The sequence below is a fragment of the Nerophis lumbriciformis genome, linkage group LG03 (assembly GCF_033978685.3).
Source record: "Nerophis lumbriciformis linkage group LG03, RoL_Nlum_v2.1, whole genome shotgun sequence".
NCBI classification, from domain to species: Eukaryota; Metazoa; Chordata; class Actinopteri; order Syngnathiformes; family Syngnathidae; genus Nerophis; species Nerophis lumbriciformis.
This window is the reverse complement of record NC_084550.2, coordinates 3,215,925-3,241,249: the sequence shown is the minus strand read 5'-3', so window position 1 is coordinate 3,241,249 and position 25,325 is coordinate 3,215,925. Positions and strand designations below refer to the sequence as shown.

Below are 25,325 nucleotides of genomic sequence, written 5' to 3'. Positions count from 1 at the left end.
ATGCTGTAAAAAAAAACACTGCGTCTACTGTAAAATTCTGTTGACTGAGCCGCCAGTTTTTAAAAGTAAAATTTAAGATTTTACAGTAAAAAACAAACTGGCAGATCTGTTGCATGAATTTTACCGCTAAAAACAGTGGTATTGTTTTTCCATTACATTCATTCAATTGTTTTATGTGCTGTAAAAAAAAACCACTGCTTCTACTGTAAAATTCTGGTGACTGAGCTGCCGGTTTTTAAAGGAAAATGTATAGATTTTTATTGCAGTGAAGTGTATTTCCGGTCTTGTCATCCTCGTCGGGACAGAAGGATGACATGGTGTCAGGTTCAAACACTGATGACATCTATTAAACAAGACAAGAAGCAAAGAATCAAACAGAGACAGAATTCAATTTGGACTCAATATATTGAGGAGAGTCGCCTTTACACTGTACCCTTGTACAGTATCTCAGCAAGCTCTGCCAAAAGATCGCATGCCTCTGTCAGGGTATATTGGTGACGAACCCCAAGATGCAGAGATGACGGCAGGCATTGAGCGAGAAAACATGATTTAATACTATAGCAAAAAAACAACAACAAAAGGGTACAAACAAAAGGCGCGAGAACAAACTTGGCTATGAACTAAAATAGCACAAAGGCTAACTGTCGACAAGAAACAAAAACACTTACTGTGACACGAAGGAACTATGACATGAGCAGAGTGAACAAAAGTAGACGGAGCCACAACGACAAGTATTATGACAGGTAGTAGTGACATCGACAATGACAATAATCCAGCACTGACTGGAGGGGAAGGCAGGTTTAAATAGCAGCTGGCTGATTGACACCAGGTGTAGCCAGGTGCCAATCAGCCGCAGCTGAGGGGAAGCAGCACTCAGGGAGACAATGAGGAAATAACCAAAATAAGAGCGTTGACAGGAAATGACAGAGGAAAAACTCAAACTTGACCAAACTGTCAGGGACAAGCCTGACAGCCTCATTCTTTTATTTTGGACCCTCACCCGACCACATGGCCACCTTTGTTTCCAAAGGACAAAGGTCGCAAAAAGTTCACAGAAAAGGTCGTAAACAATTCACAGGAAAGGTCAGTTCAAAAAGAGTTCGTAAAATAGTTCAAAAAGAATTCCATAAAATAGTTCGAAAAGAGTTCGTAAAATACTTCAAAAAGAGTTCGTCTGGAAATTGGGCAGATCCTACCATCTGTCCGCTTTGAAGTCCTTGGGGTAGAACAATATATTTCTGTTGATTACCATACATGAGAGAAAACAGAAAACCCTTCAGGTGGCTTTACCCTCTTACGCAGTGGAGTTTTACTAGCTTTCTTCTTGGTAGGTTTCAAAGACAGCTTTTGTCTTCTTGCTAGGAACTCATTTCAACACAAAGTTTTTTGTGATAACTTACAAACAATTATTCTAACACATGGCAGTGCGGCTGGATCAAAAGAGACGTCGGAGACGCTTTACTGAAGCAAAATCAGAAAGATGACACGACCGGAATACACTTCAGCAGCTTATGTCCAAAAAATATATTGTTAATGTACAAACCCCGTTTCCATATGAGTTGGGAAATTGTGTTGGATGTAAATATAAACGGAATACAATGTTTTGCATTGAATTTGATGCCAGCAACACGTGACAAAGAAGTTGGGAAAGGTGGCAATAAATACTGATAAAGTTGAGGAATGCTCATCAAACCCTTATTTGGAACATCCCACAGGTGTGCAGGCTAATTGGGAACAGGTGGGTGCCATGATTGGGTATAAAAACAGCTTCCCAAAAAAATGCTCAGTCTTTCACAAGAAAGGATGGGGCGAGGTACACCCCTTTGTCCACAACTGCGTGAGCAAATAGTCGAACAGTTTAAGAACAACGTTTCTCAAAGTGCAATTGCAAGAAATTTAGGGATTTCAACATCTACGCTCCATAATATCATCAAAAGGTTCAGAGAATCTGGAGAAATCACTGCACGTAAGCAGCATGAATGACCGTGACCTTCGATCCCTCAGATGGCAATGTATCAAAAACCGACATCAATCTCTAAAGGATATCACCACATGAGCTCAGGAACACTTCAGAAAACCACTGCCACTAAATACAGTTGGTCGCTACATCTGTAAGTGCAAGTTAAAGCTCTACTATGCAAAGCCAAAGCCATTTATCAACAACACCCAGAAACGCCGCCGGCTTCTCTGGGCCCGAGATCATCTAAGATGGACTCATGCAAAGTGGAAAAGTGTTCTGACGAGTCCACATTTCAAATTGTTTTTGGAAATATTCGACATCGTGTCATCCGGACCCAAAGGGAAGCGAACCATCCAGGCTGTTATCGACGCAAAGTTGAAAAGCCAGCATGTGTGATGGTATGGGGGTGCATTAGTGCCCAAGGCATGGGTAACTTACACATCTGTGAAGGCACCATTAATGCTGAAAGGTACATGCAGGTATTGGAACAACATATGCTGATATCTCAGCGCCGTCTTTTTCATGGACGCCCCTGCTTATTTCAGCAAGACAATGCCAAGCCACATTCAGCACATGTTACAACAGCGTGGCTTCGTAAAAAAGGAGTGCGGGTACTTTCCTGGCCCGCCTGCAGTCCAGACCTGTCTCCTATCGAAAATGTGTGGCGCATTATGAAGCGTAAAATACGACAGCGGAGACCCCCGGACTGTTGAACGACTGAAGCTCTACATAAAACAAGAATGGGAAAGAATTCCACTTTCAAAGCTTCAACAATTAGTTTCCTTAGTTCCCAAACGTTTATTGAGCGTTGTTAAAAGGAAAGGCCATGTAACACAGTGGTGAACATGCCCTTTCCCAACTACTTTGGCACGTGTTGCAGCCATGAAATTCTAAGTTAATTATTATTTGCAAAAAAAAAATAAAGTTTATGAGTTTGAACATCAAATATGTTGTCTTTGTAGTGCATTCAACTGAATATGGGTTGAAAAGGATTTGCAAATCATTGTATTCCGTTTATATTTACATCTAACACAATTTCCCAACTCATATGGAAACGGGGTTTATATATATATATATAGATGCGCGGTTTGCGGGCACAACCGCGGAGTCCGCGGATTATCCGCGGATCGGGCGGATGAAATAAAAAAAAATAAGATTTTATCCGCGCGCGTGGGTCGCGTCGGGCGGATTAATTCGATTTTTTTTGGGTTTTTTTTTTTGCGGGTGGCAGTTAAACCAATTGGGAAATATATATACATAGTTAAATGATGTTACCCACATACGAAAAACGAGCAGGCACCTGCAGCATATGCCACAACAGAAGAAAAAAAAAGAAAAGAGATGGACACTTTTACGGAGCGGAGAAGGGACGCCTCGCCGGGGTCCGGGACCGAGGCCCCTTCCCCCGAGAGGGCCCCACCGGGAGCCGTAGCTGAGGCGATCCGCGAGAAGGGCCCGACGCACGTCCAGGGTCACCACCGCGCCCACCGCACCGACACCCCGCCTCGTCCGCCTTCGCCGCGGCCGGCGTCACGCGCAGCAGGTAAGCAGCTTACCTGCCCGCCACCCCCGTGGCCGGGGGCTCGTAACATGGGTCACTCCGCGCGCTCCGCCCGCGCAGCTTACCTGCCCGCCACCCCTGTTGCCGGGGGCGCGTAACAGGGGTCACTCCGCGCGCAGTGCGCTCACGAAAGGGGTGGGGCTCACCCTGGTTTATATAGAGAGCAGGACGGTGGCCATGGAAGTCGGAACCCGCTAAGGAGTGTGTAACAACCCACCTGCCGAATCAACTAGCCCTGAAAATGGATGGCGCTGGAGCGTCGGGCCCATACCCGGCCGTCGCCGGCAGCGAGACGCGCTTGGAGGTGCGCTCAGCGCGGCTCCCATATGATTGCGCACTGGTGTGCGTCTGGGTCGTGACAGCGTGGCACGCGAAAGTCTGTGCTGCATTGGATCAGTCTCCTTTCTTTAACAGGCAAAAGCTTTATAACCTCACCATACCTGCCAACTTTTGAAATCAGAAAAACCTAGTAGCCAGGGTCCAAGGGCCGCAGGCCCCGGTAGGTCCAGGACAAAGTCCTGGTGGAGGGTTCAGGGCTTCGCCCCCCGACGCAAAATGATTATTAGCATTCAGACAGGTTAAAATGTTGCTAAAACCATCACTTTTCTATCAGTCACAGTGACTTTTCAAAACAAAAATATTACAGCAAAAATCATATGGGTTGATTGGCATGTTTATTCTGTAAGCTAACTTCAATAGTTTGAAATTATTTTGACAGTTAATGCCAGTTATCCTGTCAACCTTTCACAAGACTTCAATTTGTTCATTGAAAGTATAAACACTTTTTACAGTAAACAAATGGTAAAACAGTACTAAACAATTCCATTAAAAAAAAAATTGGTGTCATTATTAACTTTCTGTCCAAGCTTGTATAATCTACTGCCTTGTTCAATTGTAAAAAATATTCTGTGCCTAAAATTCACATTTCTATCACAATTATCATACTGTAAACATGGTAAGCTAACTTCATTAAAATTAATAGTCCTGTCAATAGCATGGAATTACAATTCAAATGTAGTTTTTTTGTAAGCCTTTCAAAAGAATTCAAAATATGAAAAATTAATTAAAATTAATTGAAGCCATCAGACACTTGAAAAGTGGCACATCACATCTCTAATGTAATCATTTGAACTTTTCAACAGAAATAGCACTGCAAAAATATTAAGGACATACTTCTGTATTTTGGTAGTTATGCTGTCATCATTTAACAAGATTTCTTCAACTTGGACTTGAAAGCATAAATAGTATAAACACTTTTAACAGTATGTCGTGCTGTGAAATACAGTCGACAGGATTGCGCACCAAACACGAAGCAAGGCCAAAGCGCACGCGCGCATGGTGCAGGAGAACAAAGGACTTCTTTCATTTAAGGTTTGTGATAAACCATCAAACTCATTCGTTAAAAGGACTCTATAGTAATATAAAGCGAATTTTTCTGGACATTATCATGCAAGAAAAGTTTATTTTTGGGACCGCGATCACCGCGTAATGATTTTTAAAGGTTGCATTACAAACATTTAACTGTCCCATGTGATCAGCCAGTGCGATTGGAAATCCATGCTCAATTATTGCCTCCGTAAATAAAACTTCGGGCGGGTGCGGGCGGATGGCGGGCGGGTGCAGTTCTGATCAAACGTTACATCGGGTGGATGGCGGATGGTTGACGACTTTCTGACGCGGTTGCGGATGAAATAAATTGCCTATCCGCGCATCTATATATACATGTATATTCATATATTACTCATTATCTGAGGGCAACCATAACTGCGATGAAAAGGAGTTTGACACCCCTGACCTAAGAGAATGTTTGATCTCTGTCACAGGTGACATCAGTGAAGACGTCTGGAAGGTCCATGAGTGTTTGGACATAACCTCCGCTGTGTGTGTGTGTGTGTCACCATGCTGTGGACGCTGCTGCTGGCGCTGCTGGCGCTCCTGCTGCTGCACACTCAGCTGTCTGTTTGCTTCAAAGAACTCCGCAGCAGGGGTCCCAGGCCCTCCGTCGGCTGGCCGTCGTCCTCCAACGCCAGCAAACAGCGGCTGCCGGGCGCCATTATCATCGGCGTGCGTAAAGGTGGCACCAGAGCCCTGCTGGAGATGCTCAACCTGCACCCGGATGTGGAGGTGGCAAAGGCAGAGGTAGGACATCATTAATTAACCTTTAATTAAGCCAGGCGTCTCCAGACTTTTACAGAACAAAAGAAGGATGAGGGGGCAACTTGATACATTTTGTCCATTAAAGCAACACAATTGAGATCAATCCAGACAGCTTTGTGTTAAAGGTAACCAAGCAAATGTGGATACCCTTAACACACGGGTGTCAAAGTCATTTGAGCTCTATTACTAAAGGGTAAAATCATGGCATGATAACTTAAAAATAAAGACAACTCCAAGTTGTTTACTTTGGCCAAAAATAGAATTTTTTGATTGATTGATTGAAACTTGTATTAGTAGATTGCACAGTACAGTACATATTCCGTACAATTGACCACTAAATGGTAACACCCCAATAAGTTGTTCCCACTTGTTTAAGTCGGGGTCCACGTTAATCAATTCATGGTACAAATATATACTATCAGCATAACACAGTCATACTTGCCAACCCTCCCGAATTTTCCGGGAGACTCCCGAAATTCAGCGCCTCTCCCGAAAAGCTCCCGGGACAAATATTCTCCCGAAAATCTCCTGATTTTCAGCCGGAGCTGGAAGCCACGCCCCCTCCAGCTCCATGCGGACCTGAGTGAGGACAGCCTTTTTTTCACGACGGGAGGACAACAGGGTGACAAGAACTAAATCATCCAGACTAGAGATAAATTGTATTATTATGTTTATTTTACCGAAAAATAAATATATTTATTAATTAAAAAAAACAAAAAACTAAATACATGTTTACTATATTTTGCTAAAAACATCAAAATTAATTGTATTTTTATTTGTATTTTTTCGTGACTCCTTATTACATCCAGCCATAGAATTATACATTAAAATAAACATATTTGAAATAATTGATTTTAAATTATCATAATAATTCATTTAAAATGACCATATTTAATTATTAAAATAATTGCTTGTTTATCAACAACTTTAGCATTTTATTCATTACATTTTGAAACTCTCAGAAGCCAAGTTATGTTATATTCCTTAATATTTATTTATGCAAGTTTGAAGTATCAATTATCTAAACACAGTTTTGTTTGCATATTTTCAGGATGTAGATATATATATATATATATATATATACATATATATATATATATATATATATATATATATATATATATATATATATATATATATATATATATATATATATGTATGAAATACTTGACTTGGTAAATTCTAGCTGTCAATATACTCCTCCCCTCTTAACCACGCCCCCAACCACGCCCCGCGCCACCCCCGACCACGCCCCCAACCCCCACCTCCCGAAATCGGAGGTCTCAAGGTCATACTTGCCAACCCTCCCGGAAATTCAGCGCCTCTCCCGAAAACCTCCCGGGACAAATTTTCTCCCGAAAAACTCCCGAAATTCAGGCGGACCTGAGTGACGTGTTGACAACACACAACAACAGTGTCTACCGTAAAGCAGGTCGTCTGCCGTAAACAGCAATGTTGTGACACTTTTAAACAGGACAATACTGCCATCTACTGTACATGCATATGTGACCCACCCATAATGTGTCACATTTTTGTGTTGATTTATTTATTTTATTTTGTGGTTTGAATTCGTTTTTGGAGCTGTCATTACACATTTATCAGTATTCATATTGGTCAGTAGGGGGCAGTAGGGCGTTTCTTCCCAATTGAATGCTATCACCTGCAGACCGGAAGTGTCTTGTCATTCTGATGAGCGCGACCAGTCTGTGAACAATTGAAACGTCCTGTGTGCTTTTTCCTCCTGTATAACAGGTTAGTTTTGGTGAATCAACTCACTGAATAATATCCATGTGATCTTTATAAGTTTAAGTACACATTCTGATGGTGGAGCCTAACTCTAAAGTGTTTGTGAGTTGTAGTTTGTAAATGAACACTGAAATTCAAGTATTTATTTTATTTATATATATATATATATATATATATATATATATATATATATATATATATATATATATATATATATATATATATATATATATATATATATATATATGTATATATATATATATATATATATATATATATATATATATATATATATATATATATATATATATATATATAGCTAGAATTCACTGAAAGTCAAGTATTTCTTATATATATATATATATCTTAACCACGCCCCCCGCCCCACCCCCGACCACGCTCCCGGCCCCACCCCGCACCCCCACCTCCCGAAATCGGAGGTCTCAAGGTTGGCAAGTATGCTCAAGGTTGGCAAGTATGAACACAGTCATCACACAAGTTAATCATCAGAGTATATACATTGAATTATTGACATTATTTACAAGAACAAGCACATTATGAAAACGTACAAATCACAAATAATCCTCTGGACAAAACATGCTTACCAATATATCAGTTTTCATGTTAATTTACCGTAGCACAAACAGTTATTGACTGTAAAGTTGACGGATTCGACATCAACATACCGTTATGTCCTATACACCGTGACTGGATTTTTCACGGCAAAGTCCACATTTTACCGTAAATTGTGCACATATTTTTTTTTTTTTACAGTTTAGGCTTATTTTGCAATACGGACTTCATTAATTTTGCTCAACATGCTGTATGTGACAATAGGGGAGAAGGAAATAATGTAAATACCTACTTGATATTGTTACACCGCCATCTTGTCTATTTATAACTATAACATAATTGTGATGATCCTGAAAAAATTGAAGTATCAGCATTGTATATATTATATAAAAATATAATATAAGAAAATATCAGTATATGTAATATACTGTATATATAATATGTAAATATTACATATATGGCCTACTCAGTGGCCAATTTATACCAAAGACTATAAAAATGGGAGCCATTACCTCCCTGCTTGGCACTCAGCATCAAGGGTTGGAATTGGGGGTTAAATCACCAGAAATGATTCCCGGGCGCGGCCACCGCTGCTGCTCACTGCTCCCCTCACCTCCAGTCCATAGTGGATCTAACATAATAGTGTGAGAGTCCAGTCCATAGTGGATCTAACATAATAGTGTGAGAGTCCAGTCCATAGTGGATCTAACATAATAGTGAGAGTCCAGTCCATAGTGGATCTAACATAATAGTGTGAGAGTCCAGTCCATAGTGGATCTAGCATAATAGTGTGAGAGTCCAGTCCATAGTGGATCTAACATAATAGTGAGAGAGTCCAGTCCATAGTGGATCTAACATGATAGTGTGAGAGTCCAGTCCATAGTGGATCTAACATAATAGTGTGAGAGTCCAGTCCATAGTGGATCTAACATAATAGTGTGAGAGTCCAGTCCATAGTGGATCTAACATAATAGTGAGAGTCCAGTCCATAGTGGATCTAACATGATAGTGTGAGAGTCCAGTCCATAGTGGATCTAATATAATAGTGAGAGTCCAGTCCATAGTGGATCTAACATAATAGTGAGAGTCCAGTCCATAGTGGATCTAACATAATAGTGAGAGTCCAGTCCATAGTGGATCTAACATAATAGTGAGAGTCCAGTCCTTAGTGGATCTAACATAATAGTGAGAGTCCAGTCCATAGTGGATCTAACATAATAGTGTGAGAGTCCAGTCCATAGTGGATCTAACATAATAGTGTGAGAGTCCAGTCCATAGTGGATCTAACATAATAATGTGAGAGTCCAGTCCATAGTGGATCTAACATAATAGTGAGAGTCCAGTCCATAGTGGATCAAACATAATAGTGAGAGTCCAGTCCATAGTGGATCTAACATGATAGTGTGAGAGTCCAGTCCATAGTGGCTCTAACATAATAGTGAGAGTCCAGTCCATAGTAGATCTAACATAATAGTGTGAGAGTCCAGTCCATAGTGGATCTAACATAATAGTAAGAGTCCAGTCCACAGTGGATCTAACATAATAGTGTGAGAGTCCAGTCCATAGTGGATCTAACATAATAGTGTGAGAGTCCAGTCCATAGTGGATCTAACATAATAGTGTGAGAGTCCAGTCCATAGTGGATCTAACATACTAGTGAGAGTCCAGTCCATAGTGGATCTAACATAATAGTGTGAGAGTCCAGTCCATAGTGGATCTAACGTAATAGTGTGAGAGTCCAGTCCATAGTGGATCTAACATAATAGTGAGAGTCCAGTCCATAGTGGATCTAACATAATAGTGTGAGAGTCCAGTCCATAGTGGATCTAACATAATAGTGTCAGGGTCCAGTCTATAGTGGATGTAACATAATAGTGAGAGTCCAGTCCATAGTGGATCTAACATAATAGTGAGAGTCCAGTCCATAGTGGATCAAACATAATAGTGAGAGTCCAGTCCATAGTGGATCTAACATAATAGTGTGAGAGTCCAGTCCATAGTGGATCTAACATAATAATGTGAGAGTCCAGTCCATAGTGGATCTAACATAATAATGTGAGAGTCCAGTCCATAGTGGATCTAACATAATAGTGAGAGTCCAGTCCATAGTGGATCAAACATAATAGTGAGAGTCCAGTCCATAGTGGATCTAACATGTTAGTGTGAGAGTCCAGTCCATAGTGGCTCTAACATAATAGTGAGAGTCCAGTCCATAGTAGATCTAACATAATAGTGTGAGAGTCCAGTCCATAGTGGATCTAACATAATAGTAAGAGTCCAGTCCACAGTGGATCTAACATAATAGTGTGAGAGTCCAGTCCATAGTGGATCTAACATAATAGTGTGAGAGTCCAGTCCATAGTGGATCTAACATAATAGTGTGAGAGTCCAGTCCATAGTGGATCTAACATAATAGTGTGAGAGTCCAGTCCATAGTGGATCTAACATAATAGTGAGAGTCCAGTCCATAGTGGATCTAACATAATAGTGAGAGAGTCCAGTCCATAGTGGATCTAACATAATAGTGAGAGTCCAGTCCATAGTGGATCTAACATAATAGTGAGAGTCCAGTCCATAGTAGATCTAACATAATAGTGTGAGAGTCCAGTCCATAGTGGATCTAGCATAATAGTGGGAGTCCAGTCCATAGTGGATCTAACATAATAGTGAGAGAGTCCAGTCCATAGTGGATCTAACATAATAGTGAGAGTCCAGTCCATAGTGGATCTAACATAATAGTGTGAGAGTCCAGTCCGTAGTGGATCAAACATAATAGTGTGAGAGTCCAGTCCATAGTGGATCTAACATAATAGTGAGAGTCCAGTTCATAGTGGATCTAACATAATAGTGAGAGTCCAGTCCATAGTGGATCTAACATAATAGTGAGAGTCCAGTCCATAGTGGATCAAACATAATAGTGAGAGTCCAGTCCATAGTGGATCAAAGATAATAGTGTGAGAGTCCAGTCCATAGTGGATCTAACATAATAGTGAGAGTCCAGTTCATAGTGGATCTAACATAATAGTGAGAGTCCAGTCCATAGTGGATCAAACATAATAGTGTGAGAGTCCAGTCCATAGTGGATCTAACATAATAGTGAGAGTCCAGTCCATAGTGGATCTAACATAATAGTGTGAGAGTCCAGTCCATAGTGGATCTAACATAATAGTGAGAGTCCAGTCCATAGTGGATCTAACATAATAGTGAGAGAGTCCAGTCCATAGTGGATCTAACATAATAGTGTCAGGGTCCAGTCCATAGTGGATCTAACATAATAGTGAGAGAGTCCAGTCCATAGTGGATCTAACATAATAGTGTCAGGGTCCAGTCCATAGTGGATCTAACATAATAGTGTGAGAGTCCAGTCCATAGTGGATCTAACATAATAGTGTGAGAGTCCAGTCCATAGTGGATCTAACATAATAGTGAGAGTCCAGTCCATAGTGGATCTAACATAATAGTGAGAGAGTCCAGTCCATAGTGGATCTAACATAATAGTGTCAGGGTCCAGTCCATAGTGGATCTAACATAATAGTGTGAGAGTCCAGTCCATAGTGGATCTAACATAATAGTGTGAGAGTCCAGTCCATAGTGGATCTAACATAATAGTGAGGGTCCAGTCCATAGTGGATCTAACATAATAGTGTGAGAGTCCTGTCCGTAGTGGATCTAACATAATAGTGTGAGAGTCCAGTCCATAGTGGATCTAACATAATAGTGTGAGAGTCCAGTCCATAGTGGATCTAACATAATAGTGAGAGTCCAGTCCATAGTGAATCTAACATAATAGTGTGAGAGTCCAGTCCATAGTGGATCTAACATAATAGTGTGAGAGTCCAGTCCATAGTGGATCTAACATAATAGTGAGAGTCCAGTCCATAGTGGATCTAACATAAGTGAGAGTCCAGTCCATAGTGGATCTAACATAATAGTGTGAGAGTCCAGTCCATAGTGGATCTAACATAATAGTGAGAGTCCAGTCCATTGTGGATCTAACATAATAGTGAGAGTCCAGTCCATAGTGGATCTAACATAATAGTGAGAGTCCAGTCCATAGTGGATCTAACATAATTGTGTGAGAGTCCACTTCATAGTGGATCTAACATAATAGTGTGAGAGTCCAGTCCATAGTGGATCTAACATAATAGTGAGAGTCCAGTCCATAGTGGATCTAACATAATAGTGAGAGTCCAGTCCATAGTGGATCTAACATAAGTGAGAGTCCAGTCCATAGTGGATCTAACATAATAGTGTGAGAGTCCAGTCCATAGTGGATCTAACATAATAGTGAGAGTCCAGTCCATAGTGGATCTAACATAATAGTGAGAGTCCAGTCCATAGTGGATCTAACATAATAGTGTGAGAGTCCAGTCCATAGTGGATCTAACATAATAGTGAGAGAGTCCAGTCCATAGTGGATCTAACATAATAGTGTCAGGGTCCAGTCAATAGTGGATCTAACATAATAGTGTGAGAGTCCAGTCCATAGTGGATCTAACATAATAGTGAGAGTCCAGTTCATAGTGGATCTAACATGATAGTGTGAGAGTCCAGTCCATAGTGGATCTAACATAATAGTGAGGGTCCAGTCCATAGTGGATCTAACATAATAGTGTGAGAGTCCAGTCCGTAGTGGATCTAACATAATAGTGTGAGAGTCCAGTCCATAGTGGATCTAACATAATAGTGAGGGTCCAGTCCATAGTGGATCTAACATAATAGTGTGAGAGTCCAGTCCGTAGTGGATCTAACATAATAGTGTGAGAGTCCAGTCCATAGTGGATCTAACATAATAGTGTGAGAGTCCAGTCCATAGTGGATCTAACATAATAGTGAGAGTCCAGTCCATAGTGAATCTAACATAATAGTGTGAGAGTCCATTCCATAGTGGATCTAACATAATAGTGTGAGAGTCCAGTCCATAGTGGATCTAACATAATAGTGAGAGTCCAGTCCATAGTGGATCTAACATAATAGTGAGAGTCCAGTCCATAGTGGATCTAACATAATAGTGTGAGAGTCCAGTACATAGTGGATCTAACATAATAGTGAGAGTCCAGTCCATAGTGGATCTAACATAATAGTGTGAGAGTCCAGTCCATAGTGGATCTAACATAATAGTGAGAGTCCAGTCCATTGTGGATCTAACATAATAGTGAGAGTCCAGTCCATAGTGGATCTAACATAATAGTGTGAGAGTCCAGTCCATAGTGGATCTAACATAATAGTGAGAGTTCAGTCCATAGTGGATCTAACATAATTGTGTGAGAGTCCAGTTCATAGTGGATCTAACATAATAGTGTGAGAGTCCAGTCCATAGTGGATCTAACATAATAGTGAGAGTCCAGTCCATAGTGGATCTAACATAATAGTGAGAGTCCAGTCCATAGTGGATCTAACATAAGTGAGAGTCCAGTCCATAGTGGATCTAACATAATAGTGTGAGAGTCCAGTCCATAGTGGATCTAACATAATAGTGAGAGTCCAGTCCATAGTGGATCTAACATAATAGTGAGAGTCCAGTCCATAGTGGATCTAACATAATAGTGTGAGAGTCCAGTCCATAGTGGATCTAACATAATAGTGAGAGAGTCCAGTCCATAGTGGATCTAACATAATAGTGTGAGAGTCCAGTCCATAGTGGATCTAACATAATAGTGTGAGAGTCCAGTCCATAGTGGATCTAACATAATAGTGTCAGAGTCCAGTCTATAGTGAATGTAACATAATAGTGAGAGTCCAGTCCATAGTGGATCTAACATAATAGTGTGAGAGTCCAGTCCATAGTGGATCTAACATAATAGTGAGAGAATCCAGTCCATAGTGGATCTAACATAATAGTGTGAGAGTCCAGTCCATAGTGGCTCTAACATAATAATGTGAGAGTCCAGTCCATAGTGGATCTAACATAATAGTGTGAGAGTCCAGTCCATAGTGGATCTAACATAATAGTGTGAGAGTCCAGTCCATAGTGGATCTAACATAATAGTGTGAGAGTCCAGTCCATAGTGGGTCTAACATAATAGTGTGAGAGTCCAGTCCATAGTGGATCTAACATAATAGTGTGAGAGTCCAGTCCATAGTGGATCTAACATAATAGTGAGAGAATCCAGTCCATAGTGGATCTAACATAATAGTGTGAGAGTCCAGTCCATAGTGGCTCTAACATAATAATGTGAGAGTCCAGTCCATAGTGGATCTAACATAATAGTGTGAGAGTCCAGTCCATAGTGGATCTAACATAATAGTGTGAGAGTCCAGTCCATAGTGGATCTAACATAATAGTGTGAGAGTCCAGTCCATAGTGGGTCTAACATAATAGTGAGAGAGTCCAGTCCATAGTGGATCTAACATAATAGTGAGAGTCCAGTCCATAGTGGATCTAACATAATAGTGAGAGTCCAGTCCTTAGTGGATCTAACATAATAGTGAGAGTCCAGTCCATAGTGGATCTAACATAATAGTGTGAGAGTCCAGTCCATAGTGGATCTAACATAATAGTGAGAGTCCAGTCCATAGTGGATCTAACATAATAGTGTGAAAGTCCAGTCCATAGTGGATCTAACATAATAGTGAGAGTCCAGTCCATAGTGGATATAACATAATAGTGAGAGTCCAGTCCATAGTGGATATAACATAATAGTGAGAGTCCAGTCCATAGTGGATCTAACATAATAGTGTGAAAGTCCAGTCCATAGTGGATCTAACATAATAGTGTGAGAGTCCAGTCCATAGTGGATCTAACATAATAGTGAGAGTCCAGTCCATAGTGGATCTAACATAATAGTGAGAGTCCAGTCCATAGTGGATCTAACATAATAGTGAGAGTCCAGTCCATAGTAGATCTAACATAATAGTGTGAGAGTCCAGTCCATAGTGGATCTAACATAATAGTGAGAGTCCAGTCCATAGTGGATCTAACATAATAGTGAGAGTCCAGTCCATAGTGGATCTAACATAATAGTAAGAGTCCAGTCCATAGTGGATCTAACATAATAGTGTGAGAGTCCAGTCCATAGTGGATCTAACATAATAGTGAGAGTCCAGTCCATAGTGGATCCAACATAATAGTAAGAGTCCAGTCCATAGTGGATATAACATAATAGTGAGAGTCCAGTCCATAGTGGATCTAACATGATAGTGTGAGAGTCCAGTCCGTAGTGGATCTAACATAATAGTGTGAGAGTCCAGTCCATAGTGGATCTAACATAATAGTGTGAGAGTCCAGTCCATAGTGGATCTAACATAATAGTGTGAGAGTCCAGTCCATAGTGGATCTAACATAATAGTGTGAGAGTCCAGTCCATAGTGGATCTAACATAATAGTGAGAGTCCAGTCCATAGTGGATCTAACATAATAGTGAGAGAGTCCAGTCCATAGTGGATCTAACATAATAGTGAGAGTCCAGTCCATAGTGGATCTAACATAATAGTGAGAGTCCAGTCCATAGTGGATCTAGCATAATAGTGTGAGAGTCCAGTCCATAGTGGATCTAATATAATAGTGAGAGTCCAGTCCATAGTGGATCTAACATAATAGTGAGAGTCCAGTCCATAGTGGATCTAACATAATAGTGTGAGAGTCCAGTCCATAGTGGATCTAACATAATAGTGAGAGTCCAGTCCATAGTGGATCTAACATAATAGTAAGAGTCCAGTCCATAGTGGATCTAACATAATAGTGTGAGAGTCCAGTCCATAGTGGATCTAACATAATAGTGAGAGTCCAGTCCATAGTGGATCTAACATAATAGTAAGAGTCCAGTCCATAGTGGATATAACATATTAGTGTGAAAGTCCAGTCCATAGTGGATCTAACATAATAGTGTGAGAGTCCAGTCCATAGTGGATCTAACATAATAGTGAGGGTCCAGTCCATAGTGGATCTAACATAATAGTGTGAGAGTCCAGTCCGTAGTGGATCTAACATAATAGTGTGAGAGTCCAGTCCATAGTGGATCTAACATAATAGTGAGGGTCCAGTCCATAGTGGATCTAACATAATAGTGTGAGAGTCCAGTCCGTAGTGGATCTAACATAATAGTGTGAGAGTCCAGTCCATAGTGGATCTAACATAATAGTGTGAGAGTCCAGTCCATAGTGGATCTAACATAATAGTGAGAGTCCAGTCCATAGTGAATCTAACATAATAGTGTGAGAGTCCATTCCATAGTGGATCTAACATAATAGTGTGAGAGTCCAGTCCATAGTGGATCTAACATAATAGTGAGAGTCCAGTCCATAGTGGATCTAACATAATAGTGAGAGTCCAGTCCATAGTGGATCTAACATAATAGTGTGAGAGTCCAGTACATAGTGGATCTAACATAATAGTGAGAGTCCAGTCCATAGTGGATCTAACATAATAGTGTGAGAGTCCAGTCCATAGTGGATCTAACATAATAGTGAGAGTCCAGTCCATTGTGGATCTAACATAATAGTGAGAGTCCAGTCCATAGTGGATCTAACATAATAGTGTGAGAGTCCAGTCCATAGTGGATCTAACATAATAGTGAGAGTTCAGTCCATAGTGGATCTAACATAATTGTGTGAGAGTCCAGTTCATAGTGGATCTAACATAATAGTGTGAGAGTCCAGTCCATAGTGGATCTAACATAATAGTGAGAGTCCAGTCCATAGTGGATCTAACATAATAGTGAGAGTCCAGTCCATAGTGGATCTAACATAAGTGAGAGTCCAGTCCATAGTGGATCTAACATAATAGTGTGAGAGTCCAGTCCATAGTGGATCTAACATAATAGTGAGAGTCCAGTCCATAGTGGATCTAACATAATAGTGAGAGTCCAGTCCATAGTGGATCTAACATAATAGTGTGAGAGTCCAGTCCATAGTGGATCTAACATAATAGTGAGAGAGTCCAGTCCATAGTGGATCTAACATAATAGTGTGAGAGTCCAGTCCATAGTGGATCTAACATAATAGTGTGAGAGTCCAGTCCATAGTGGATCTAACATAATAGTGTCAGAGTCCAGTCTATAGTGAATGTAACATAATAGTGAGAGTCCAGTCCATAGTGGATCTAACATAATAGTGTGAGAGTCCAGTCCATAGTGGATCTAACATAATAGTGAGAGAATCCAGTCCATAGTGGATCTAACATAATAGTGTGAGAGTCCAGTCCATAGTGGCTCTAACATAATAATGTGAGAGTCCAGTCCATAGTGGATCTAACATAATAGTGTGAGAGTCCAGTCCATAGTGGATCTAACATAATAGTGTGAGAGTCCAGTCCATAGTGGGTCTAACATAATAGTGTGAGAGTCCAGTCCATAGTGGGTCTAACATAATAGTGTGAGAGTCCAGTCCATAGTGGATCTAACATAATAGTGTGAGAGTCCAGTCCATAGTGGATCTAACATAATAGTGAGAGAATCCAGTCCATAGTGGATCTAACATAATAGTGTGAGAGTCCAGTCCATAGTGGCTCTAACATAATAATGTGAGAGTCCAGTCCATAGTGGATCTAACATAATAGTGTGAGAGTCCAGTCCATAGTGGATCTAACATAATAGTGTGAGAGTCCAGTCCATAGTGGATCTAACATAATAGTGTGAGAGTCCAGTCCATAGTGGGTCTAACATAATAGTGAGAGAGGCCAGTCCATAGTGGATCTAACATAATAGTGAGAGTCCAGTCCATAGTGGATCTAACATAATAGTGAGAGTCCAGTCCTTAGTGGATCTAACATAATAGTGAGAGTCCAGTCCATAGTGGATCTAACATAATAGTGTGAGAGTCCAGTCCATAGTGGATCTAACATAATAGTGAGAGTCCAGTCCATAGTGGATCTAACATAATAGTGTGAAAGTCCAGTCCATAGTGGATCTAACATAATAGTGAGAGTCCAGTCCATAGTGGATATAACATAATAGTGAGAGTCCAGTCCATAGTGGATATAACATAATAGTGAGAGTCCAGTCCATAGTGGATCTAACATAATAGTGTGAAAGTCCAGTCCATAGTGGATCTAACATAATAGTGTGAGAGTCCAGTCCATAGTGGATCTAACATAATAGTGAGAGTCCAGTCCATAGTGGATCTAACATAATAGTGAGAGTCCAGTCCATAGTGGATCTAACATAATAGTGAGAGTCCAGTCCATAGTAGATCTAACATAATAGTGTGAGAGTCCAGTCCATAGTGGATCTAACATAATAGTGAGAGTCCAGTCCATAGTGGATCTAACATAATAGTGAGAGTCCAGTCCATAGTGGATCTAACATAATAGTAAGAGTCCAGTCCATAGTGGATCTAACATAATAGTGTGAGAGTCCAGTCCATAGTGGATCTAACATAATAGTGAGAGTCCAGTCCATAGTGGATCCAACATAATAGTAAGAGTCCAGTCCATAGTGGATATAACATAATAGTGAGAGTCCAGTCCATAGTGGATCTAACATGATAGTGTGAGAGTCCAGTCCGTAGTGGATCTAACATAATAGTGTGAGAGTCCAGTCCATAGTGGATCTAACATAATAGTGTGAGAGTCCAGTCCATAGTGGATCTAACATAATAGTGTGAGAGTCCAGTCCATAGTGGATCTAACATAATAGTGTGAGAGTCCAGTCCATAGTGGATCTAACATAATAGTGAGAGTCCAGTCCATAGTGGATCTAACATAATAGTGAGAGAGTCCAGTCCATAGTGGATCTAACATAATAGTGAGAGTCCAGTCCATAGTGGATCTAACATAATAGTGAGAGTCCAGTCCATAGTGGATCTAGCATAATAGTGTGAGAGTCCAGTCCATAGTGGATCTAATATAATAGTGAGAGTCCAGTCCATAGTGGATCTAACATAATAGTGAGAGTCCAGTCCATAGTGGATCTAACATAATAGTGTGAGAGTCCAGTCCATAGTGGATCTAACATAATAGTGAGAGTCCAGTCCATAGTGGATCTAACATAATAGTAAGAGTCCAGTCCATAGTGGATCTAACATAATAGTGTGAGAGTCCAGTCCATAGTGGATCTAACATAATAGTGAGAGTCCAGTCCATAGTGGATCTAACATAATAGTAAGAGTCCAGTCCATAGTGGATATAACATATTAGTGTGAAAGTCCAGTCCATAGTGGATCTAACATAATAGTGTGAGAGTCCAGTCCATAGTGGGGTCAGCAGGAGACCATCCTGAGCGGAGACGGGTAAGCAGCGCAGAGATGTCCCCAACCGATGCACAGGCGAGCGGTCCACCCCGGGTCCCGACTCCGGACAGCCAGCACTTCATCCATCCATTATCAGTAAATTAGCAAGTAGATTAATAATAGTTTGGAGAAATATATAATCATTCATCCATCCATTTTCTACCGCTTGTCCCTTTCTGGGTCGCGGGGGTGCTGGAGCCGTACTCAGCTGCCTGGACAAGTCTACATACTAAATAACATACTGTGATTATTGCAGGAGGCTACATGATATATCGTGATATCGATGTTTACTGTACGTATCGTCACAGGTGCACTACTTTAACGTGGAGGAGCACTACCGCCGAGGCCTGGCTTGGTATCGAACCCAGATGCCTTTCACCCTGCCCGGTCAGCTGACCGTGGAGAAGACCCCCGGCTATTTTGCGGCCCCACAAGTCCCCGCGCGGGTCCGGGCCATGAACCCCGCCGTCCGCTTGCTGCTCATCGTCCGCGACCCGGCCCAGAGGCTCATTTCCGACTACACCCAAGTCCTCCACAACCGCCTGACGCGCCGCAAGCCCTACCAGCCTTTGGAGGAGCTCCTGCTCCACGAGGGCTCCATCGACCCGGGCTACAGAGCGCTGCAGAGGAGCCTGTACCACCAGCACCTGGCCCGCTGGCTGGAGGTCTTCCCCCGGGAGCAGATCCACGTGGTGGACGGCGACGCGCTCATCCGAGACCCCTTCCCCGAGCTGAGGGAGGCCGAGCGGTTCCTGGAGCTGCCGCCGCGGATAACGCCGGACAACTTCTACTACAACACCACCAAGGGCTTCTACTGCCTCCTGTCGGCGGGACACGACAAGTGCCTGGACCAGTCCAAAGGGCGGCCGCACGCGCCCCTGAGCACCCGGACCTTCTGGAAGCTCTGCCGCTACTTCAGGGAGCCCAACAAGATGTTCTTCAGCATGGTCGGGAGGTCCTTCTCCTGGTGCTGACACCTTCAGGGCCGATAAACCATAGCGCTCAGGTACGAAATGGCTGACGGGGGCCACACCAAACGTTTAGAACCGTGGTGCCGCCTCCACCCGAGCCATTTTCCACTAGCACTTCTTTCATAGCGGCTTTGAAAAACTCATCAACTTTGATTACAAGAGAAATGTTGCACTGTGAACTCTTCAAACATTTTTTGTACCCAACTTTAGATTACTTATTTAGTTACATTAGGGCTCAGGTGTCAAACTCAAGGCCCGGGGCCCAAATCTGGCCAGCCGCTTCATTTAATGTGGCCCGTAACATCATTCTAATTGGGTCCGCCACCTCATTTTATTGTTGACCGCCACTTCATTTTAACATTGCCTGTAGCAAAATTTTAAAGTAGTGCGCCACGTAATTCTAATGTGGCCCTCCACGACATTTTAAAGTGGCCCGCCACATCAAATAAAACAAAAGAAAAATTTAGTATTTTTATTTCATTTTAAATACATTAGCACGAGTAGCAAAACAAGTTGTTCTTTTTAACTTGCGATGACTTTATGTGGTCCACTGTATCATTTTATAGTGGCCCGCCACATTATTTTATTGTGGACTGCCACTTCATTTTATTCATTGCCCGTCGCAAAATTTTAAAGTGTTGCACCACATAATTTTTATTTTTTATTTTTTATTTAATTCTAACGTGGCCCTCCACAACATTTTAAAGTGGCCCGCCACATCATTTTATGTGGTCCCCGCCACATCACATAAAACAAAATAAAACATTTAGTATTTTTATTTCACTTTAAATACATTTTAAATACGTAGCAAAACAAGTTGTTCTTTTTGACTTGCGATGAATTTTATTGTGGACTGCCACATAATTTTATTGTGGCCTTTCATGTAATTTTAAAGTAGCTCGCCATGTCATTTTATGTGATCTGCCAGTTATGTGGTCAGCCACATTTTTAATATGGCCCACCACTTCTTTTTAATGTGTCCTGTCCCATAATTTTAAAGTGCTGTGCCACATAATTCTAACGTGGTCCTCCACAACATTTTCAAGTGGCCCGCCACATCACATAAAACAAAAGAAAAATTTAGTATTTTTATTTCATTTTAAATACATTAGCACGAGTAGCAAAACAAGTTGTTCTTTTTAACTTGCAATGACTTTATGTGGTCCATCGTATCATTTTATTGTGGCCCGCCACATTATTTTATTGTGGACTGGCACTTCATTTTATTGTTGACCGCCACTTAATTTCAACATTGCCTGTAGCAAAATTTTAAAGTGCTGCGCCACATAATTCTAAAGTGGCCTTCCACAACATTTTAAAGTGGCCCGCCACATCACATAAAACAAAAGAAAAAATTTAGTATTTTTATTTCACTTTAAATACATTTTAAATACGTAGCAAAACAAGTTGTTCTTTTTAACTTGCGATGACTTTATGTAGTCCACTATGTAATTTTATTGTGGCCTGCCACATAATTTTATTGTGGCCTTTCATGTAATTTTAATGTGGCTAGCCATGTCATTTTATGTGATCTACCAGTTATGTGGTCAGCCACATTTTTTAAAGTGGCCCACCACTTATTTTTAATGTGTCCTGTCCCATAATTTTAAAGTGCTGTGCCACATAATTCTAACGTGGTCCTCCACAACATTTTAAAGTGGCCCGCCACATCACATAAAACAAAAGAAAAATTTAGTATTTTTATTTCATTTTAAATACATTAGCACGAGTAGCAAAACAAGTTGTTCTTTTTAACTTGCAATGACTTTATGTGGTCCACCGTATCATTTTATTGTGGCCCGCCACATTATTTTATTGTGGACTGCCACTTCATTTTATTCATTGCCCGTCGCAAAATTTTAAAGTGGTGCACCACATAATTTTTATTTTTTATTTAATTCTAACGTGGCCCTCCACAACATTTTAAAGTGGCCCGCCACATCATTTTATGTGGTCCCCGCCACATCACATAAAACAAAAGAAAACATTTAGTATTTTTATTTCACTTTAAATACATTTTAAATACGTAGCAAAACAAGTTGTTCTTTTTAACTTGCGATGAATTTTATTGTGGACTGCCACATAATTTTATTGTGGCCTTTCATGTCATTTTAAAGTGGCTCGCCATGTCATTTTATGTGATCTGCCAGTTATGTGGTCAGCCACATTTTTAACGTGGCCCACCACTTATTTTTAATGTGTCCTGTCCCATAATTTTAAAGTGCTGCGCCACATAATTCTAACGTGGCCCTCCACGACATTTTAAAGTGGCCCGCCACATCACATAAAACAAAAGAAAAATTTCGTATTTTTATTTCATTTTAAATACATTAGCACGAGTAGCAAAACAAGTTGTTCTTTTTAACTTGCAATGACTTTATGTGGTCCACCGTATCATTTTATTGTGGCCCGCCACATTATTTTATTGTGGACTGCCACGTCATTTTATTGTTGACCGCCACTTCATTTTAACAATGCCCGTCGCAAAATTTTAAAGTGGTGCACCACATAATTCTTTTTTATTTATTTTTTAATTTTTTTTATTTAATTCTAACGTGGCCCTCCACAACATTTTAAAGTGACCCACCACATCATTTTATGTGTTCCCCACCACATCACATAAAACAAAAGAAAAAATTTAGTATTTTTATTTCACTTTAAATACATTTTAAATACGTAGCAAAACAAGTTGTTCTTTTTAACTTGCAATGACTTTATGTGGTCCACCATGTAATTTTATTGTGGCCTGCCACGTTAATTTATTGTGGACTGCCAGGTAATTTTATTGTGGCCTTTCATGTAATTTTAAAGTGGCTAGCCATGTCATTTTATGTGATCTGCCAGTTATGTGGTCAGCCACATTTTTAAATTGGCCCACCACTTATTTTTAATGTGTCCTGTCCCATAATTTTAAAGTGCTGTGCCACATAATTCTAACGTGGTCCTCCAGAACATTTTAAAGTGGCCCGCCACATCACATAAAACAAAAGAAAAATGTAGTATTTTTATTTCATTTTAAATACATTAGCACGAGTAGCAAAACAAGTTGTTCTTTTTACCTTGCGATGACTTTATGTGGTCCACCGTATCATTTTATAGTGGCCCGCCACTTTATTTTATTGTGGACTGCCACTTCATTTTATTGTTGACCGCCACTTCATTTTAACAATGCCCGTCGCAAAATTTTAAAGTGGTGCACCACATAATTCTAACGTGGCCCTCCACAACATTTTAAAGTGGCCCGCCACATAATTTTATGTGGTCCCCGCCACATCACATAAAACAAAAGAAAAAATGTTGTATTTTTATTTCACTTTAAATACATTTTAAATACGTAGCAAAACAAGTTGTTCTTTTTAACTTGCGATGACTTTATGTCGTCCACCATGTAATTTTATTGTGGCCTGCCACATTAATTTATTGTGGACTGCCACGTAATTTTATTGTGGCCTTTCATGTAATTTTAATGTGGCTCGCCATGTCATTTTATGTGATCTGCCAGTTATGTGGTCAGCCACATTTTTAATGTGGCCCACCACTTCTTTTTAACGTGTCCTGTCACATAATTTTAAAGAGCTGCGCCACATAATTCTAACGTGGCCCTCCACAACATTTTAAAGTGGCCCGCCACATCACATAAAACAAAAGAAAAAAATTTAGTATTTTTATTTCATTTTAAATACATTAGCACGAGTAGCAAAACAAGTTGTTCTTTTTAACTTGCGATGACTTTATGTGGTCCACCGTATCATTTTATTGTGGCCCACCACATTATTTTATTGTGGACTTCCACTTCATTTTATTGTTGACCGCCACTTCATTTTAACAATGCCCGTCGCAAAATTTTAAAGTGGTGCACCACATAATCCTAATGTGGCCCTCCACAACATTTTAAAGTGGCCCGCCACATCACATAAAACAAAAGAAAAAATTTAGTATTTTTATTTCACTTTAAATACATTTTAAATACGTAGCAAAACAAGTTGTTCTTTTTAACTTGCGATGACTTTATGTGGTCCACTATGTAATTTTATTGTGGCCTGCCACATAATTTTATTGTAGCCTTTCATGTAATTTTAAAGTGGCTAGCCATGTCATTTTATGTGATCTGCCAGTTATGTGGTCAGCCACATTATTTTAATGTGGCCCACCACTTCTTTTTAATGTGTCCTGTCCCATAATTTTAAAGTGCTGTGCCACATATTTCTAACGTGGCCCTCCACAACATTTTAAAGTGACCCACCACATCACATAAAACAAAAGAAACATTTTTGTATTATTATTTCATTCTAGATACATTAGCACGAGTTGTTCTTTTTAACTTGCGATGACTTTATGTGGTCCACCGTATCATTTTATTTTGGCCTACCATATAATTTTACTGTGGCCTGCCCCATCAATTTAAAGTAGCCCTCCACCTTATTTTAATGTGGCCCACCACTTCTTTTTAATGTGTCCTGTCCCATAACTTTAAAGTGCTGCGCCACATAATTCTAACGTGGTCCTCCACAACATTTTAAAGTGGCCCACCAAATCACATAAAACAAAAGAAACATTTTTGTATTTTTATTTCATTCTAGATACATTAGCACGGTTGTTCTTTTTAACTTGCGATGACTTTATGTGGTCCACCATATAATTTTATTTTAGCCTACCATATAATTTTATTGTGGCCTGCCCCATCAATTTAAAGTAGCCCTCCACCTTATTTTAAAGTGGCCCACCACTTCTTTTTAATGTGTCCTGTCCCATAATTTTAAAGTGCTGCACCACATAATTCTAAAGTGGTCCTCCACAACATTTTAAAGTGGCCCGCCACATCACATAAAACAAAAGAAACATTTTTGTATTATTATTTCATTCTAGATACATTAGCACGAGCTGTTCTTTTTAACTTGCGATGACTTTATGTGGTCCACCATATCATTTTATTTTGGCCTACCATATAATTTTATTGTGGCCTGCCCCATCAATTTAAAGTAGCCCTCCACCTTATTTTAATGTGGCCCACCACTTCTTTTTAATGTGTCCTGTCCCATAATTTTAAAGTGCTGCGCCACATAATTCTAACGTGGTCCTCCACAACATTTTAAAGTGGCCCACCACATCACATAAAACAAAAGAAACATTTTTGTATTTTTATTTCATTCTAGATACATTAGCACGAGTTGTTCTTTTTAACTTGCGATGA

General features: G+C 40.3%; 1 protein-coding gene across 1 annotated transcript; it reads left to right on the top strand.

The window, feature by feature from the left end:
- Positions 1-5,405: 5,405 nt before the first annotated feature.
- hs3st1l2 (heparan sulfate (glucosamine) 3-O-sulfotransferase 1-like 2) lies at positions 5,406-20,861 on the top strand. The gene is made up of 2 exons (XM_061927692.1): positions 5,406-5,660; positions 19,472-20,861. Exons 1-2 carry the CDS (start codon positions 5,421-5,423, stop codon positions 20,135-20,137), a joined length of 906 nt encoding a protein of 301 aa, XP_061783676.1. The 5' UTR covers positions 5,406-5,420; the 3' UTR covers positions 20,138-20,861.
- The last annotated feature ends 4,464 nt before the right edge of the window (positions 20,862-25,325 follow it).